We start from the raw sequence: 21,922 nt of genomic DNA, 5'->3' as shown, positions 1-21,922 counted from the left end.
CAAAATTCAGAAAGGAGCTATGCGTTGGTTTGGACACGTAAAGCGAATGGACAGCGAAAGAACGGCTAAATATATTTACGATGCGAATGTTGATGCAGAAATAGATGCAGAAATAGATGCAGAAATAGAGGAAGACCAAGAAAGACATGGCATGACCAAATCTAACAAATACTTGTAGATAAACATGTTAAAAGTCAGAATAATCGTCGCGCGTGCATGAGAAGATGTATGAATGTAGAGGAAGCGAGATCTGTATGCAAAGATAGAGTGATCTGGCGTTCTATCCTCTCTGCCTACCCTTACGGGGAAACAGCGTGATGGTTTGTTTGGGTTTGTTGTAAAATACTTGTAAAATATTAGTGCATCGGATATAAAGACTACCATAGTTATGAGTCTTATATTTGTGTTTTATTTTTCATAAGAATCAGTTTTTCAACTTTTTTTTATTCGACACGACGCCATCTTCTTTTATCCTAATTCAGCTGTCTTTAAAAGTTTAAAGAACAATACTCCATTAAAAAGCAGACACTTAAAAATATTTGATCCTATCGAGAATAATCATTATGCAAATGGACACATCAAATGTCGAAATCGCCCCGAGATCGTCCGATAGTGAAGGACAAAATAAAAAGTTGAAAACAAAAACGGGCTGTACCTACCCACTGAGGTCCGCTTCTGATTGGTCGCGGGAAGAGAGCGCTGGATTAAATTTAAAATGGCGGCCTTAATGATGGTTGCGTGACTGAGGCAGTTTACGACGGTAACTCCAAGGCATGCATTATTTTATAGGCCATAATAACACCTCCGTGTTGTGGGCGAGTGCCAGTGGAAGCGACTGCGGGCCCGCGGAGTGTAATGAGGAAGGGCCCGATGCAACCAGCGCCATTTCGACGCTTTATGATACGTAACTCACCCATTAATAAATGAAGAATTTGCACTTAAACTGATATTATTGATGCACGGTAAACATTACTATTATACCTAATCTAATTCAACAAAAGCGAGGAAAATAATATTGTTTTACAATGGCCTTTACAAATATCATAAATGGAAAATTCTATGTTGAGATGATTTTTTTAAACTGGGAAATGTGATAAAATTGACTAATTTATTACTATCAAGTATTTACTGTTTATAATAACGTGGACGTCTGCATTATCTATCTAAAATAAATATAATTGTCTTAGCTACAAATAAATAATAATTATTTTAAACGATTAAATTCTTCAATATTTTCAACAATAGTTTCTTCATAAGGACTTTGATTTTAATGATTAACTGAACAAACTAATGACTGAGTCATATCTGCTCCCGAATAAACGAAATTTGATTCCGCACTACTCGCCTTAAAATCAAGAAAAATCATGAAAAAGGCAAGCTGAAATTGCTAAATTTATTGAATTAACGGTAGAGAGAATTGAGGGAAATATTTGGTATCGCCTTCCTATTAACAGATTATGTATATTTGAATTATCTATGTTATTGTATAAAAATAGCTTAACCCAATAAACTGTTGTTTGTATTCTACTTAGTCAAAAAGAGTTATTTTTTTATTGTCATCGGATACATACAATAGGTAAGCAAAGGGCTAAATAAAAGTGATAGCACCGATTAATAAATTTGTTTGAGCACCGTAGAAAATAAACAACACATTACTTTTGTACAATATAATAACATATTATATTGTATTTATAGCGAACTTTCTAAAAGCATTATCTTCCGGTGTTAAGGGTGGTTTGCACAGATTTTACAACTGTTTGTTAAACTACTTGTATGTATAAAACGGTTTAATAAAAAATACTTCTTTAAAATTTTATTCGATGATAAAAAGAATGCCGGGGATGTAGGGTCACATAAGTAGTTTGGAAGGAGAAAAGAAATAAATACGGAAAAAAAGAAGAAATACATGTTTTAAAAATTGGGCTCTGAGAACAGATCTTAGTAATGTTTCAGGCTATTGTTAAAGGTGACCTGGATTTTTTTACATGAAGAAGAAGGTTATTGTTGTTGTTGATAGTGCTATACTTCTAACAATCTATAAGTACCCATATATCTTTGATGGGTATATCTGCATTTTTGTTTTGCGATTAATATGAGGAAATGTTCTTTGTGTGTGCTTGCATCGATGATATTAATGGAAAACTTATTTTATTGATTTATTTAACATTTTATAAACATATACAGGTTATTTACAAGTAAGGGCGGGTATATTGCCTTAAGGCAATTTCTTTCTACCTACCCGAACCGTTCAGTTTGAAAAAAATACAAGCACATAGACATATTCTAGGTTATTATACAGAATCTTATAGTTTTATACAAAATTTGGAACAAAAATTAACTAAAATCTACACTGTACTATAAAGAGAGAAGAGGTGATAGGAAAGAAATAATAAGGAGAAAAGAATAACTCAAACATTTAGATAGTGACATTTCTTGATTTAAATGTAAATAAAGAAGGGGCGTCTCTAACATAAGCGGGTAGATTATTCCACATTCGAGCAGGTACTACTACTGTGAAAGAGGAGGCAAACAAATTAGAGCGGTGAATAGGTATTAAATGGGTTCTCTGGTTACTAAGAACGATGAGATAGTGCATGTTGTGATAGGGGATGGAAGAGCTCTCTCAGATACACTTACTCGTAACTGAAAACATTGATGAAAAACTTCGTGCCTATTAAATTTAGGTTTTGATAAAATAAGTGTGCACATTTGTGTCATATTTTCAGTGGCAAAAATGGAACAAGATGGTCTCAGTAATATAAGTAGACTCATTTCTATCATTCATTGAGTGGTTTAAATATATTAATAGGGTTTAGAATTCCAACTGTCTATGCGCTCTGTAGCTGCAGGATATGTTGTAATCCAGATCCTATTTGTAAACAGTTTTGAAAAAATAATCAGAAAAACCAAAATTCAATTTTTAAATAATGTAAATGGGGGCTAGGCTTCATACCGTCCATGCGCTCTGTAGCAGCAAGACATGATGTAATCTTGCTCCTATCTGTTACCGAATTAAATTATAATTTTAACGGGGAACTTGAATCCCAACCGTCAATGCGCTATGTAGCTGCAAGACGTATTGGGATATTTTAAAGCGCCCTTGAGGTGATTTTCACAAAAATGGTGCTATATAATAATAGCTGCTTTAATTGATAAATTTTATCAACTATTAAATACCTCAATTTAGTAAATGGGGTATAGAATTCCAACCGTCCATGCGCTCAGTAGCTGCAAGACTTATTGTAATCTAACTTCTATTTTGATAAATTTGTTTTTTAGTTAGTTTTTTAAAATATCACTTAAACTCTTAACTTCATTGTCACATTAAATAAAAATTAAAAATGCAAGAAGGGCCAAATTACTTAATGTCCATGCGCTCTGTAGCTGCAAAACATGCTGTAATCTATCTCCTATATATAAGAATTGTAATATATCATAATTGGAGACGAGGAACTAGAATCCCAATCGTCCATGCGCTCTGCAGCTGCAAGACGTGCTGGAATATTTATTTATTGTACAGCGCCCTTGAGGTGATTTTCACAAAAATGGCGCTATATAAATTATCCAAATATATATCAGTTAGTTCTAGTATAAGTAGTCTCATTTCATTTAGTCTGAGCATATACACCGCAAGACAAAAAAAATTACGAGTTTACCTGCTACCGCGCCCCTTGACTTTACTGAACCCTTTTTCTAAGAAATCCTTTATCGATACCTCTTTCTTTTGTTTAGTAAATTAAGGACACTATGTGTCACCTTTCTACAATATTTACATTTTAAAATGTCTCAACAGTCTTGTTTTACCCGCGTTTGAGTGAACATAACACAACAATCATGGAAAGTGCAAAGCAAATGTCGATTGCGATAAAATCCAAAATAATCACATTGTCGCAAGAAAACATATCTAATTGTGAAATATCTCGTCGAGTTGGGTATTCAGAAGGTGCAGTGAGGTTTTTATTTAAAAAAATCCAAGAAACTGGATCCATACAACGGAAAAAAGGAAGCGGACGGGGGCGCGTGACATCTGCCCGAGATGATCGCTTAATAAAAAAAATTGTTATGCGCGATCGATTTTTAACGGCACCTGAAATACACGCAGAGGTGCAGTCTACCAGCACAACAACATTTTCAGTAAAAACAGTGTCCAGGAGGCTGTTGGAGCATGGTTTCCAAGCACGGAGTCCCGCAAAGAAACCATTACTCACGGACAAAATGAAGAAGGCTAGACTGGATTGGGCGAAAGAGCACCAGAATTGGACCTTGGAGGATTGGCAAAATGTTGTTTTCTCTGATGAATCAAAATTCAACCTTTTTGGTCCAGACGGCAGAAAGATAGTTCGACGAAAACGTGGGGAAAGATATCATCCGTCGTGCGTCACTCGAACCGTTAAACATTCACCCTACGTGATGATTTGGGGGTGCATGACAGCATACGGTTTAGGACCTCTAAATTTTGTACAGGGTACGATGAATGCCATTCAGTACAAAAAAGTGTTAAAAAAACATATTATTCCAACAATCGAGGACATTACGCAGTATACCGCGGACCCAATTTTTCAGGACGATTCTGCGCCGTGCCATAGAGCCCGCACTGTGAGTACAAATATATATATTTTTAAATGCATTTTGTGACCACATGATAAATAATTTATTGTTTTTTTATAGATCAATGAATTCAAGGAGAAAATTGGCTTAAAATCGTTGACGTGGCCCGGGAATAGCCCTGATTTGAACCCGATAGAAAATTTATGGGCGATTATGAAAAAAAAAGTCGGGAAAAAAAAATCAAAAAACATTGAGGAATTAAAAAAAAACTTAATTCAAGTTTGGGAAGAAGAAATAACATCAGAAATTTTAGATTCGCTTTACGCTTCTCTAAATAATAGAATTTTACATGTTATAAAAAATAAAGGTGAATTCACTAAGTACTAAATATTTTTAAATGTTATAAATATGTTTAAATGTAAAATACTTTAATTTAAAATAAAGCGATAAGAACCTACTTCTTAAATATGAATTAAAAAATAACATGTCTTTTATTATTCCATCACAAACACTCGACCATAAATGAACCGTTATGGGTCTCTAAGGTTCGGGTAATCTGATACCTGATATATAATGGCAATTTCTAAGTACAATTCATGGGTAAGATTTTTTATTTTAACCTTGAAATAACGAGTAGTCATCACATATGTCAAACAATATAAAAAAAACTAATTAAATATCAAGAATAATTCATTATATGTCAATTTTAGTTTTTTTTGAGAACTCGTAAATTTATTTGTCTTGCGGTGTAGATAATACAGTAAATAAATCACTGAAATTACTTGGCTTCATTAACAGAATATCCTCTGATTTTACTAATGTCCGTACAATCAAAACTCTTTATTGCTCAACTGTTCGCCCTCTTCTTGAATATGCCTCAGTGGTCTGGTCTCCATTCTATGTCAATCGCATAAATCACATTGAATCAGTCCAACATCGCTTGCTTCGAAAAATAGCGTGGATGCTTGGACTAGAGAGAGATAATTATTCTTATGCTGAAATAGAGTCAATGTTAAATATTTCTAGTCTACAAAAACGTAGAACTAATATTGACTCCATATATATGTTCGGCATACTAAATGGTATAATCGATGTTCCATCATTACTGGGACAAGTAAAATTCAATATTCCGACTCGTAGATTGAGAAACAATGAAGTACTGTTCATCGATCAACATAGAACAAACCATGGCCTAAATTCTCCAATGACCCGCCTTTGTCGTATAACTCAAGACAGGATCTGGACTTTTTTGGTTTAAGTTTACAACGATTTAAACGAGCACTAAATAAATAGTCCAGATCTTGTCTCGATGTCCCTTATGTTTGTCAATGCTTCTTTCTTTTTTATTTAAATGTTTTAAACTACTCTTTTATTGTAATATTTAAACCTTATAAATTGTATACATGGACAATGTCCGTTAATAAATAAATAAATAAATTTCTGCCCCATTGGTTCAAGTAGGATATCCGAAATATTTCTGTTATTTATATAAATTGAATTTCGCAAAATATGAGTTCTGCAGCTAAATAATTGGGTTCATAATAAAAAGTTACACTTTTGCAGTTATTCTCTTATCTCCACCCATCAAAAATATTGAGTACCTAAATGTTTTACTGACATTTACTTAGCATATGTTTATATTTTCAGCACAACCCGCTGAACAATAATGAATAACTTGTAATTAAAATATGACCGGTTGGATTATCTACAGATCTAGAAAAAACACGGCATATTATTACGATAAATAAACGTTTAGATTCGGTTTTTTAACTCGTTTTTCTATAAAATCACAAGCACGTAACAGTTGACCGTGGAATTGTAAAAGTTGTGGGTTTGAAAAAAAACTATAACTCTAGTAATGGTCAAAATGATAAACAATAATGATGTAATAACGGGATGTTTATAGTTTCTTGCAGAGCATCTTTGACCCATTTCACACGTATCGTCTTAATCCAGACGGACGACACGGTAAAATTAAGGTGCGTTGATATCAATTATATTTTATATTATTATTGATTTATTTAGTGGCAAGTCTCAAATAAAAATCCTGCAAGTGAAATCGAGTGGATACTTCTAGCGCCTTGTGGTAGGTACTGGTCAGTGCGTTTGCCTGTCATTAAATTACTAAAAATATTAATAATTATTATATTATAATAAAAAATCAATTCACCCATGAAATGGGATAAAAGATGAATTGCACCACAAAAAGATTAGCATAAAGTAAAATAATTTAAACATTTTCATCAAAATAAGTTGATTTGTGTAAAAAAAATATGCAACTGTCCCTAAAAGCTAAACTAAGATAGATACAACATTAAATTATAGATAAACATCTATGTATCTAAAATCTACATCATTGATTTTGATGTATAGTTTTAATACCTTTACTATTGAAAAACTCCCACTAATTTTAAACGTGCTGATGAAAAAAAATCTAACAAAATACCACACCAAACAATAAGTAAGCTCTTGTGCATTGTGTGGGATTATATTTTAAACTTAAATACAATTAAAATGTTAATAAATGAATATGTAATACACAATATATATTTACACTTGCTATTTAATGATGCTTACACTTACACACCCCTGAACACTTACTCCCACACAAATACACACAAACAAACCTCTACACTTACTCTCATTCAAATACACATTAACACACCCTTTTGTTGTGCCACAATTTAATATGTATGATTTTTATTTAGGAACTTCTCTGGTCTGTCTTTAAACCGTATCTTTTTTATGTTATTATATCATCATCGACTGTTTGTTTCTGTAAATAAATAAATAAATAACGTAACCAAAACTCACACATTCGATTATTCCCATTAATACATTGACATATTAATACACACAGAAATGCCTTGAGCCCTCTGAATGATGACACTTAACTCATGCCCAAACGCTCAGTCGTGTTCAACGCGTATTTAGTCGTTTTTTAACCGGAAGCCAAGTGTGACGTTAGTTAGAATCGAAATCAAAATGCCTGCTTGTGTCATTAAGCGTGTAAAAACCTTTCGAATAAACATTTTAGAAAGGACTGCGTAACTTTATATTTGTTCATGATTAACGAAGCCTTAAAACAATTAATATTTAAATATAAATATTATCTTTTGCAAACGTCAAGCTACGCTTATCCGCACAAATACGAAACTCTTCTTACTTACAGGGCTGCACTGATTGGAATACGCTTTTAAAATAGTCACTCTCCAAGCACAAGAGTTAGTTTTTTTTTTGGAGAGTTACATTGATAACATTTAGAGTAAAAATATATATATATTTATGTAACTAAATTGGTATAATTTATATTTTAACATTTACATCTGATTATTTTTATTTTATGTTACCTATCTTCTTTGGAATTTTATCATTTATACTTTGTTTTTCTGGATAGTTATTCCATTACATCACATGTTATTATAATTCAATTAATTTTACCATGTATTTTTCGTTATTAATTATTATGGCTTAACATGGGCACAGCCTTAAAATCGTTAATAAGTTCATGAGTATGTAAACGAGTGTAATTTTGAACGAATAAATAAATTGTTAATAATGAAATACAAACTTTTTAATATACCAAAAATAAGTACCCTCCAATTTTTGGTAGCATATGCATCCTCATTGAATGCAGCCTTGGTGTAAACAAACCAACTCGGTAACAATGGGTAAATTTTCGTATCACTATTTTAATAATATATTTTTTACTCTATCGGGCGCGTCCATGTAATAAATATATAACAATGCATTTATAATAATCTATTATTATGCGAGAATTTCAAAGTTTTTTTTGAAAACATTAACCAGATCAAATAGTTGGCTGATTAAAAAAACTAAATACATTGTATATTATGTACGGTCTCTAACTCATGTTATTTACCCTAAATTGAGATGCTAATAAATATGTTTGTATTCCCTAATGGATTGCGTATTGTATGTAATAAACTTATACATCCGATTTATAAAAAAAAACAGTTAATATATACATTTATATGCATACTTTTTCAAGGCTAAATTGAAACTATGAACGCCTTTTTATAAATGAACGTAGTTATGCAGAATGCAGTCAGTCCACAATTTTGAAAAAAGTAGATATTGGTGTTATCGGGTGCAGTAAGGTCAATTCTATGTTCTGCTAAAAACAGATAGACAGCTTTCACACAAAAAAACTATAAGAATCACCTTCTGTCGATCACAAAAACGGAATTTCTCAATTTGCAGAAAACACCCACAGCTCTAGAAAAATCTTGCGGTACTTAAAAAATCATCACATGTTTGAAATATTAAAAAAAAATAATGTATCAATTGTTTATCATTTGTCAAAGTCAAAAACATTCCAACTTTTGTGTAGATTTGATTATTCACTCTTTTCACAAACGTGCTATTATCTCAGTTTTACTTTTCTATAACTGGCTGCTCTCGGCATAACTACGTTCGATACAATATGCTTATTACTATGTTTATGTCTTCTCTAATAAATTGCATATTATATGTAATCAACTTTTACAACCGACTTATCCCAACAAAAAAAAACAATTAATATATAAATTGACATGCATACTTTTTTCAGGGCTAAATTGAAACTATGAACGCCTTATTATAATTGTGGGTACATTCATTTAATGGCTCCGCCGTTAGCCAAATTTGATACAAGTGGCATTACACGCCACGTTTCCATTTGTAATTTCAACATTTCAGCACAGTTTATTCAGTGAGGAATAATAATAAAACTAACTACTCGCATTCTACTTATAAAGGTTTAATTATCTTTTGGTTCATACCACTGGGGTCCAGTTGAGTAAAGTCTAGAAGTGACGGAGATGATGTTAATGCAGATACTAGAACAAAGAAAGTAGTGCTGTTTATATGGTGTTAGAATATTCTACACTAACTAAAAACTACCAAAGGAAAAAGAGACGGAATGAAAATAAAATAAAAATTCTATGGTTCTACATAAAACAAAATCTACCTACTTAACTGATAGCTCTAAAAATAATTCAAACACTATACACAAATAGTGTAAGTATTCGGTTTTGTTGAAATATTTTTCGTGTGAAGTGTCGACTTGGAGATATTTTTTTAACAAGCATAATATTATACATAAACGATTTATTTTACGTTGTGGCTTATTTTTATTAGTTGCTAATTGTTTGCACCTTGCCTTTGTTATATGCAAGATTTTATGAATGTATATTTCTCGTAAGGTTATATTCAGTTGACTAACATTTTTCAACATAGATAACAATAATAAAAATAAAAGCAGAATCGGAATAAACAAAATAACTCTAAAAATATAAAACTAACTAATTAAAAAAACAGTCGTTAAAGTTGGACACAAAAAAAAACAAAAGGAGCTAAATACCGCCATTAAATAACTTAGCTTGCTTTATCGTTCCTGTTATGAATCGAGCAGTCTCTCTTCGTGTATCATTACAGTTCAGAAGCTCAGCTAGGTTATTTGTGGCAGCAATCCGAGTATTTAATTTGCATTCAAGCTCCCATCTCGGCCTATCAAACATCGGGCAGTATATTAGAAGATGTTCTACAGTCTGCTCAGTGATCCCTTCACATGGGCAGCAACTATCGTCTCGCAGCCCAAAGCGATGCAAATATTCCCCCATGCATCTATGCCCCGAGAGAGCCTGAGTTAGTTCATGTGTAGGCGTTTCATGCTTCCAAAATGTTTTGGCCTCGTCTGTGCTTCTCAAAAGTTGCTTGATCCACTTACTGGCAGTTTCTTCCTCATATATTTTCCTCCACTCATTGGATTTATCTTTTGAAAAGGACCACCTTACATGGCTTATTGGACCGTCATCAAAGTTCGTCCTCACTTTTTTGACCGTAGCAGACATGGCTAGCTCATCTGCTCTCTCATTTCCTATTTCCCCAACATGAGCTCTAACCCAGCAGAATCGAACATATATGCCTCGTGTACCGAGAGCATAGTGAAGTTTATAAATGTTGCTTATGATGGAATTCGTGGAGTAAACAGATTTGAGCGCAAGCAGTCCGAATTGTGAAAATTGCGGGACTAGTTATTTTTCTTTGTATCTATAAAATTGCACTTTCAATACCAACCAGCTCGGCCTGAAAGACTGAACACTCATTTTTAAGCTTTAGTTTTCGATGGTCTATCTCTTCGTGTTCTTTGTAGACAACGAAGGCCGCTCCAACATGTCCATTCAGTTTGCTGCCATCAGTGTAGATGTGGATAAGGCCAGTTTGGATTGGTGATAGCGTATTTGTATTTCCCTCTAGATTCACTTGTATATCAGCACACTTAGCGGGATGTGGTAGTGAGCGAGATTCAACTCGGCGCTGACAAACACGGTCATTTGGAAGGGTTTTGCTTACTCCACTACGTTTCGTTTCATCCAAAGACACGATTTCAGCAATTTTGAGATCTACATAAAATGAAATCGTTCCATATCCCCTGCATATTTGTATGACGAATAGTTTTTTTTTTGCGTTGCGGTTGTCTGCTAGCTAAGTTTATTTCATGTTATTTTTTGACAATCACTCACAAGGGCTTATCACGCGTGATTCCATCTGCAAGGGCTTATTCACAGCTTATTTTTTATTTTTTCTACTGATCCGTTTTAAAGCTGCACAAGCTGCTTTATCAAGGTATAATTTACTAATGAATCTAATCTATTTTAATTTTAGCTGTATCTATTAAATACAAAATCTACTTAAACATCTGGAGCTGATACACGTCTTTTTGTCATGTTGTTCCTGTAAAGATGAGAGGTGAGGAAAGAGGGGGATTATATCTTTCAAACTAGAAAGAAGAGGACTAAAGGAAAAATGGTTTGTCTTTTTAGCTCCATATGTTTAGATTTAATATTTAGTAGACACTGTTAAAATAAAATAGGATAAGATTCATTAGTTTAAAAAATACAAGCTCGCGTAGCTTTGAAACCGGTTGGTAGAAAAATAAGTGGTTAAAAACAAAGATGCTTTTTTTTCAAAGGTGAATAAAATTCCACGGGTGCTTTATTAATTACATATTTAACCACAAAATAAGTGCTTGAAATATGAACTTTATATGTTTCATTAGTTCTTTTAATTTTTATATTCTGTAAATGAAAAACAGTGGAACTCTGATATTAAATTATATTTTCTAATTAAATTTTCGTGTTTAACGTTTTCGGGAGATATATTTCTTCATAACACAATTTTCGTTTTAAGATAAATTTAGACATATGTCAATATTCTTCCAATTAATGACAAGTTTGATTTAAAAAAGTAATTATTTCACTGCAAAATATTCAATATGATTACCAAAGATTTAACAAAGAAACCTTTTAAAAACACAAATTTAATTGTCTCATATTATCATATAATACTTACATAATATGTGAACAAAGAAAATATTATTAATACTTTTCAATCCTTCTTAGAACAAGTTAATATTGTTTTTTTTATGTAATTTAATAAATATATGTTTAGAAACTCTTTTGAAATTATAACATGAAAACTGGGAGTAATTTAAGGGTATAAAAAGTTAGGTATTTATATTTACTTTGAGATTTGTCAATAAATTGTCATTTGGCGATAAGCCCGCCAATGTACAATTTATATTATGTACAAAAAGTTAAGTCATGAAAATAATTAGTAGTTTGCTTGAAGGCAAATTTTAAGGATAAGTGGGAAAAACTATTAGATTTCTAGAGAATTTTCAGTTTTCATTTTAGATTTTTAACGATTTTCAGTGAACTAAATAAAGTTTAAAATACGTTATCTGTTATAAAAGACATTGAAATAAAAAACAGGTTAGAAATTCGAAAATAATATGTAGATTTAAAAACATTTGATCTTCGCACCTTTGTACGAGTATATAAAAAGCAAATAAATTCACGTGGTATAAATTAAGCTATAAAAAGATTTATCAATTCATTTGACAAAGGAAATGAGGTGGTTAACGTTTACCTTCGTTAACATTTTAAAAACAAATTAAGGCACAAACTGATTAAAAAATATGTAAACTGAAACTTTTAATAATTTGGTTACTAGTTGTAATATTTTTGTCTTCGTTTTAAAGAAATCAAACAATAAAATCATAATTTGATTCTGTAGATAATATGTCCAAATATTTAAAATCAAACTAAATGATCCGAGAAGATACATTAAAAAGTACTCATGTGAAAATAGGTCTGAATTTCAAATACAGGCAGAATTTTGAATGCGTCTCCATTTTTGTGAAAATATGAATCAGTTTCATTTATCTTAAATAATTGGAATAACGCTCGTTTCAATATTGATATAGTGCATAAGGTATATTTGAGCATGGAGGTTAACAAACATAAGATGAAAGGATAAACAGGGATTCCTCTGAAAACAGGATCGTCCCTTCATCCTGATAAACATGTGCGATAACGGAACTCACATTTAAATGTAAAGTGGGTAAAGAAGTTTCATTATTACGCAGTAAATTTTTCAATAATAAAATACGAAATAGTTTAATGTTACACAAATCGATTTGTTCATTCTTTCCTTTTCTGGCTGCGTGAAAAGGAAAGAATGAACAAATTACCACTAATTCATTAATCTATCAGTTCTGGAGTTTTTTTAATAATACAGACCTAGAATTGAGAATAGTCCAGAAGGAGCGTAGAATCATTTTTGAATGCATCGGACTGTGTCCAAAAAATCCCCCACTTTGCCCCACTTTCACCACGCGCATGCGTGAAGTCGCCGCGTAATGTTGCCAGATCGCGAAAAATATAATCATAACACAAATGTAATATTACATTTTAAGAAAAAAGCAATTTGTTAATTCCTCTAAAATTTTATTTCACACGCGGAAATATATTGATTGACACAACAGAGTAGATAAGTAAAAGGTCATTTAATAAGAGCAATTTAATAAATGAACGTTAAACTTTAAACTATTTGGCCTAAAACTGATATTTTTGTGTCATGTCGAATTTCCACCACGGCGATGTTCAATCCGAGATGTCCAATTTTCGTTAGTTCTCTCATTAGATGAGCAAAGTAGCGTTAAAAAATTTACTACCCTGGCAACACTAACATAATTTCCATTTTGTTTTCTTGGACAATCTGACATATGGAAAATTAATTTAATTATTGAGTAATGCATTTGCTGCTTACAAGTGCATTTTCTACATACACATGAAATGTGATCCCATCCAGTTTCTTTAAGTTTCCAGCAGTATTTCTACACATTTAAACAACACAACACGGCATTATTGAATTCAAATCAATAGTTGCGCACTTAGCAACGTCTACAAAGAAATTAATGGGTCAAATCGTAAAACTACACCTTTAAGAGTAGTTTAGACGCCTTCTGTTTGATGCGCGTATGCGGTTTCTGGACTATTCTTAATTCAATGAATACAGATATAAGCCGTTATTATTTTCCATGGCTTAATGTTATGTTTAATCTGAGAGTCCTTTATGTGTATTTCTATTATGAGAGAAATTAGTGAATGATCCAAGGATTCAAAAAATTGAGGAGAAACTTCTGAAACCTCACAATAAATTCAATTACTTCAATTGCGAAATAAAGTTAACCGAAAAAACTTCAAGTTTTGCAAGCTGTATTTTATTTTGAATACGGTTGAAAAAATAGTTTATATTGTTGATATTTCTGCAAATTAACATAAGTACGTACTTTGATTTGACATCAATCACCTGTTTATTTATTCTTGAGGAAAACATTACAACTATTTTCTAAAATAATACCCACGACTTTTCCAAGTCAACACTATAACTTATTCAAGATTTCTGCTCAATAACTTGGAATTCAAATCGGTTAAATGTTATTATCACTAGTGACGTAGGTTTTGCAAGTAAAAAGTGCTTTTGTGCCGTATTTAAATAGATATCTACCTAAGGAACTTTTTGTAGCCACCAATACTTTTATGATGGAAACAATAAATTCGCAAAAAATACTCGCAACCTTTACTAAAATCTCAATGTCAATTGATAGTTAATACCTACAAAAAGCTGAGGCAGTATATAGGGAAAGTAGGAAGCTATAATCATTTTGTTCAAAACTTACAGAACGGAGATCACAATGATCAAAATACTAATAGTGAGAGGTTATAATGCATCGATACGCGCTTCTGCCGATAATATACCGATATTTATAGAAAAGTATCAGCGATATCGATACCGATACGAGTAGCGAATTTAAAAGCTGGAATCTGTAAATGAGAGTCAAACGAAGTTGCTTACTCAAATTTGACTGACTAAAAATATTAACAGGTCGGCCTCGTGATGTTATGATCATCGCGTTTGCCTACCATACAAGAGGTCTCGGGTTCGATTCCCTACATGGTTGATGTGAAATACTTATTTAAAGGGGTGTTTTTACACTAGAATATTCCATAGTCCCTGGACTGGTATCTGAAACGTAAGACCGATCATCTTACCTTTATGTAAAAAAAATAATCAAGAAACGCTACGATTGGTGTACTAATACAGTGCCATATGCAACATTATTTTTGGAAAGGGAATGGTGATGAAAAATATTAACAGAAGAAAATTAAAATTGCAGTTTAAAAAACTTAAAATTGACTTCTAGAGGATAATGATTAAAATAACATTAATAAGCTTCTATTTCGCAAAATTCGGAGGAAAGTATCGGTAAATAAATACCGTCGCTTGTATCGGAAACTACAAAATATTGCAGAAATATAATATCTGCATTCAAATTATAATTTATTATGCTTCGGTGCCCTCTGACTGGAGTTTACATTTCAAAATGAGGGGATGACTGTGCAGGGTGCCGAAAATGACAGATTTTTTAGTAAAATGCGTCTTAGTTAAAAAGCTGTAGACTGAAATAAATCGGTACATTCATTAGCCTCCACTCAAATGCAGAGAACGGGGGTGGGGAGTATTGCCATCCTCTAGCATGCCTCAGAGTAATACCGGCCGCACCTAGGCCTTTAAATGCCTGTCATATGGTAATCCTGCCTCTGACATACCAGCCTGAGCCATTATTCAATTATTTCAAGGAACTCAATATTTGACAAATTTACATCAAAGAATCATTGATAAATATTTGGCCAGGCGGCTACAGAAAGGTGTCCCAACAGAATGCCGTAACCTTTGTCCTAAAATGTCTCAATACCGAGAGTACGCGTGCTCAGAGACACTTTTTGTATGTAGCTTGATGACTGTTCAACGACTTGGATGAACATATTAAGTTTTTCAAACAAAGGAAATGTTTAAGATGAACATCCATTACTGGACATTTCTGTCCGTACAGCTCTGTGTGTAAAAAAAAATTAAAGGCCCTGGACTAAGCGACCGGTGAAAATCCCGAAAAATTGAGTATCTACCTAAGGTGTAGTAGTTAACGCATTCGTTTACCATTCTTGAAGACCCTGGCTCGATTTCTGGCAAGGTCAACATGAAATATTAACCAAGCCGTAATATATAATATCATATCATAGAATAAGTATTGTATCATAGCATAGATTCACTTACACACACCTGAACACTTACTTCCACACAAATACACCTCTACACTTACTCTTATACAAATACACATAAACACGCCCTTTTGTTGAACCACAATTCAATATGTATGATTTTTATTTAGAAACTTCCCTAGTCTGTCTTTAAATCGTATTTTTTTGATGTTATTATATCATTGCCGACTGTTTTTTTCTGTAAAATAAATTGGTTTAATCGTAATGTTTTGTTAACCGTAATGAGTGGATTAAAAAATAAGCACCTACCCGTGTGTTTGAAGATTGCGTTTAAAGTAAATTAATTCAAATCGTTTTTTCAAAGGCAGAAAAACACAACGAATTTATAAAATGGCGAATGCACCTTCTTCGTTTCTCTGAGATAAAGTTCTCTGAAACGCGGGGATTTTATTGGCGCTATAACCATTAAATCCGACCGATCGGCACCAGCATCTCGGGAGAGTAAGCGGGCAGATAGTTGAAAGGCCCTGACAATCCGCGGTTCTTATACATTTGGAACTGTGATATCTGGACTTTTTGACGCGTTCACTATCGGATTCGTGTGTTAATTTTACGCCAAGTACAGCTTTATGTACCTACCTTGTAATGCCAAGAAAACAAGCGGGTCCATAATTCATCTAGGTGTGTTGGAATAATATTTATTATTTTAGTCAATAAATTTTAATGAATAGGTACTTTATAACTATAAACAACAGGTTCTCGGGATGAGATATTAAATTTTTACTACAAAAATGTTAGCAATTAGTATAAAACGGGAAACTGTCAATTTGTCGAAGCTCATTGAAAATGCAATGTTCTTTTTTCAGCTAATTTTAAGTAAGTCAACTCTTAAAAGGCTGTTCTACAAAATTCCCTTACACGCGGTGATGTAACATCGTGTTACCTCAAGCAAAAGACAGAATATTCTGAAGTCGAGATTTTTTTTTAAAAATCATAGAGACATACTGATGAATAATTCCTGTTTTATAATTTATAAAAATCATAATGTAATTTAGGCCTGTTATAGCAAAAAATCGAAATCATAAATACGCCGGTCATATAACTAGTATGCACTCCCACTTACTGGCAATAATAGACTGATTGAAGGAATATCTTCTTTTGTTTTGTCTCTTTCACACAAACACCGGCCACAGAACAGCGTCTTATTTTATCATTATATCATCTTATTTATTGCGGTCTCTTGCCGTCACCTTCATTCGTATAATTATTCTTTGCACAGTAAGCATTAATATTTTTTGTTCCAGTTGAATCATATGGTGCCCACAAACAGCCTCTAAGCTCCTTTGTCAATTGCCAGCTCCTGTGCATCCTCCCAAGTTAGGTCCACGTTCTATGAATCTGACATGAAATGTCGAGGAACAGTTAGCAGCGGGCCTCCAGGATGTCAAAAAAACCTGATGCCTTGTAAAGTAGCCAAGCGTAGTTAAGTCTCTCGATAAGCATCCGCCATGTCGCCTCCACTTAGTGACTGTTGTCACCTGAGTTTTTTGCGTCCTTTCCCTTATTTTTTCGTTCTTTACAAAGTCAAACAAACCCCACTTTATAATACTATTTTTTAGTCACCTATTCTCAAAATTAAGTATTTCGCTGTTTTGGGCCCTAATGAGGTGCCACGATTCGCATCCGTACCTTTACAGAGAATCTCTCCTTAGAGAGAATTGGCGTTATATAGGCGGCATTTGATTTTCACTGAGACTTCATCCGATCTCCAGACAGCTGTTAAATTTTACTGTTTGATGTGGCGCGAATAGCAGTTACTTAATTCATGACATGTAATTTGAAGTCAACAAAATCTCTGCATCGCCTCTTTGTCTGCGGCCAACTCCCGTGTGCCTTCCCAAGTCAGGTCCGCGACCCATAGCTCAGACGTAAACTGCCGACGAACTGTCAGCCGCAGACGTCCAGAGCCGCGAGAGCCTGATGCCTTGGTAGGCAAGCGTGGTTATGGCTCTCGGAAGGCATTCGTAGGTAACATGAGCCTCCACTATGTGACGGTTGTCACTTCGGTTGAGATTGCTGCGTCCGTTGTCTTATTTCCACATTCCTTACGAAGCAACACCCAGTATTCTTCTGAGGCACGTATTCTCAAAATTCAATAGTTTTTATTTTTAGTTTTGGCCCTAGTGAGGTGGCACTATTCGTACCCGTAGAGCTGAATAGGTGCTATGCAGACATTGCAAGGCGAAATTTAGTTTTTACTGACTAAACTTCTGATCTTCAGACAGCTTTCATAGTGTTGAATGTGGAGCCTATTTAGAGCCTATTGGAGAATATTTTGTAGTTTGATAACTACGCCGCCGCCGAAGCAATATGAAAGGTGGTACAAATGTCTGTATTGCCCGTTTGTTTTGTAGTTTACGCCTATTTATCTCCTCCAAACGTCTTGATAATGAAAATATCTTAAATCGCGATCAAATATTTGCCTTGATAAAATATAACCAAGTCTTCTTTTATTATCTCAGTAAATAATATTCATGTTTCACGGACCTGTGGTTTGTATTATATTTGTCGAATTAAAATACATTAGACGATAAAGGAATTTACCTTATGCTTTTAGGAAAGTTCTCAGAAAATACCTCGGGAAACACGACTGCTGAGGATTTAGCAGTCGGGTGGTACCCACAACAGGTAAATCTACATTGAAATATTTACCTACAAATTTTCGACTTAAGGGATTTAAAGTAAGGATGCACCGAATTACATGTAGGGTGATTTTAGATGCGGCACGCAAAAGGGCAAAACAAATTTAATATCCATTAAAATGAGATATATTAAACTAAAGACCCTTGCTACAGCACGTCATCTAAGTTTTCTAGTTCACAAATAAAATAATAATATACCATAAATAATTTTGGAATGTAAACTACAAATTAGTACAGACAATAATGTAAATTCCAAGAAAATTGTAACGTTCCACGGAATTCTAGAAGGTACGTACGCTCAGGTCACAGATTTCAGTATTTTAACTATTATGTTTGAACCGTCTTTTATCTGTGTTGCTGTGCGGACATTTTATACGGGTAAAGCAACAGAAGAAATATTAACAATAATTAATGCATTCTAAAAACCTTTACATAATCGTTTGCTTTCTTGATATTATGATATATTTATATAGATGAATGTTTTTATATATTTAACTGCATATTATATTTTCCGACATTATAATAGACGAACAAATATCGTTTATCAACATAATTAAGGATAAATAATTAACAAACAAATAATTAAGGATAATTAAACACCTATTAACCTCATTAAAGGGTTAGTAGGTAACAAGTTCGTTGCTTAGTAATGAGTTCTATGTGATTTACAACTATTTACCCATGAATTGTATACCAGTATTGGATAAATATATTCAATAATTAACCTTTTACGTGGTTAATGCTTTTGCTACTATGCATTCAATATGTATAAGATCTCGAGTTCGATTCCCGACGAGTTTGATATGAAATGTTTATTTGAAAAACTATTAAAACGAAGTTATGATGAAGATTTATAAAATGAGATACTAAATGAAGGAAGACAGAGGTTTCTCTTAATAGTAACAAACCAATTTAATAGCAACAAAATAGAAAAAGCGTAAGAAGCATTAGACACACAAAAACAAGACAAAGTACCTATGACGTTATACAACGTGTTCAAGAATACCCCACAATTTGATCGTCAGATGCTTACACTTGCTGTCAACAAACCTTGATAATGCGTAGAATTGGAACGATAATCATGAAATGAGAATAAGGAATCTTTATGACTCGGAAAGAGTAATGCCATGATACCGAGTCTTGTCAGTTTTTTGTAGGGGTATCCTCCGACACGGATGCCGAAAAGCGGGTCTCACCTGGGTTCGGTTGGCTCTGGTAGCTGGGCTTCTTCATCCACTCGTAGGGGCTGCGCGGGGGCGGCGGGCGGTGCGCGGCGGCGGGGGACCCGGGCCGCGGGCTCGGGGGCGCGCTGCCCGAGCGGTCCGGCACCACCCACTCGGCCCCCTGCCACGCCGGGCCGTGGCCGTGCCACGCGGCGCCCTCGTCCAGCATGGGCGGCTGGTACCAGCCGGCGTGCGCGCACGCCGCGCCGCCCTTCTGGTACACGCCGAGGGGGTTGTAGTACGACACCATCCCGTGGCCGTAGTCCCCGTAACGCACCCCGTACGGGTCCCCAATCTCGTCCTTTACCGTGACGTCCGCCACGATTTGGGTAGGAATCCTGGCTCGCTGCACGCACTGCACTATACCGGAGTTCTCGCACTGCACCTTCGTCTCTCGACTGTCAGTCCACCGTGTTTGTCCTCTGCGACCGCGCGATCACGACGTCGACACGAGCACGAGCGATCAGTACTCGCCCGAAGGAAGTCAAACTGCACGATATATCCCAGATAATTATACAATACAGGAGTTGTTTTTTCTATACTACACTCAAACCGCGTTTCGCAATCATTGATCAATCGATCGATGATGTAAACAAAATAAATTTACGACACAATCTACCTTCATTGTCAAACGTCAAAACTTATTTTTGTCACAATTCACTAATTTGGATAATCACGTTTGATCGATTACGCATTACGTAACACGATGAAAGTTTTCGATAGGGGGCTCGTAAATCGGGCACGGAAAGTCGCGAAGGAATTCTCCGGAGGACAGACGAAACTCGGACGTGGTTATTTCCTCGGCTCGCTCCGATAGATCCCACCCGTGTGGCCCTATCTTGCAGTATGAGGCCCGGTACATAGCGGTCTTATCTCTCCCCTAGTCTTCTGGTCTCCGTACCTCTGTGGGCGCGGCCTCGCGGGCGCTCAGCCAATAGGAGCGCATCATGGCGGCCTCTCCCCTCTACGGAGCTACTCCGAGCCAATGAGAAGGCAGGTGGATTAAATTCACCTGCATGCCTCGAATTTGACTGAAGTTTTGGAATATTATAGATCGAATTAAAATGACCATAGGTATAATTTATGGCTTTAGATGGTGCCGCGGATAAAGAATTATTATTTTAATGCTGCCATTGCTGCCGTGTTTTAGTTTTTATTTTGGAAATTTAATGTGTTTCTTGAGTATAAATTACTTTCCGATCGCGATAGAGGAAAGCGCCGTAGAAGGTAGCTTAAATCATTTGACATTTAAAGCGAGCTTTTGATTTTACATAAAAATATAATTTCAGAATAAAATAAACGTAAATGTCAAGTTGAGATGGCGGCAGCTAATCGCCTGAGACGAATTCTAACGTTTTTTTTTAACATATTACATAAAGTTTTTTATATCGACGAATAAATTGCTACGCATTTTATGCAAATGTCAAATGTGAATTTGTTACGCACCCAAATATAATTATACTTCCTTTTATAGCACTTGTAATCGGTAGTTTTATCAGCACTGTTTTGCAGTGGCGAGCGGTGAGTTTTTAAATTGGTAAGCTATGAAAATTCTATAATATAGATTTATACTATATTATGGATTAAAATATCAATTCGTTTCGATTAAAATATCAAAATATTTATTTATTTTAAAGCAAATTTACTTTCAAACCACCGAAACATAAGTATGCTAAATTACTTACTTATTATTGTAACTTCCGTGTTAAGACAAACAAAATATATTCGTTATCTCTTTCTAATACTAGCCCTTATGAAAAGTATTGAAAGACTATATTGCATTAATGAAAGCTGCAAGATTTTACTGTAATCGCAAGTTTAATTTTTCGAACGAGATTCTAAAGTTTTAGGTTAAAGACGTATTTGAATTAGTGATTTTAAAGGGAGCAGAGTAATCTCGTGTAATCCAGTAGTAATAATTTTGGCCAATAGAGGCGCAACTGGTCGCTGTATGGAATAAAGGAATATATAAATTTACTTACCCAAGAAAAGTAATATATTTTTTTGGTGATGTGTTTTTTCCTAATAATACTACAGT

The 21,922-nt window shown here is 34.1% G+C and overlaps 1 protein-coding gene across 1 annotated transcript in view; it reads right to left on the bottom strand.

Moving 5' to 3' along the window:
* The window catches only part of cad (caudal type homeobox), a 52,165-nt gene extending 31,451 nt beyond the window's left edge, over nt 1-20,714 (bottom strand). The window contains exon 1 of the mRNA XM_088238568.1: nt 19,858-20,714. Within this exon, the coding sequence (XP_088094694.1) occupies nt 19,858-20,134 (277 nt within the window). The 5' untranslated portion in view covers nt 20,135-20,714. The remainder of the gene's footprint in view (nt 1-19,857) is intronic.
* Between the last annotated feature and the right edge of the window lie 1,208 nt (nt 20,715-21,922).

The sequence above is a fragment of the Micrasema longulum genome, unplaced genomic scaffold, assembly GCF_059751315.1.
Source record: "Micrasema longulum isolate JH-2025_06_02 unplaced genomic scaffold, ASM5975131v1 h1tg001921l, whole genome shotgun sequence".
NCBI classification, from domain to species: Eukaryota; Metazoa; Arthropoda; class Insecta; order Trichoptera; family Brachycentridae; genus Micrasema; species Micrasema longulum.
The sequence above is the reverse complement of the archived record's forward strand: the minus strand, read 5'-3'. Positions and strand labels throughout refer to the sequence as shown.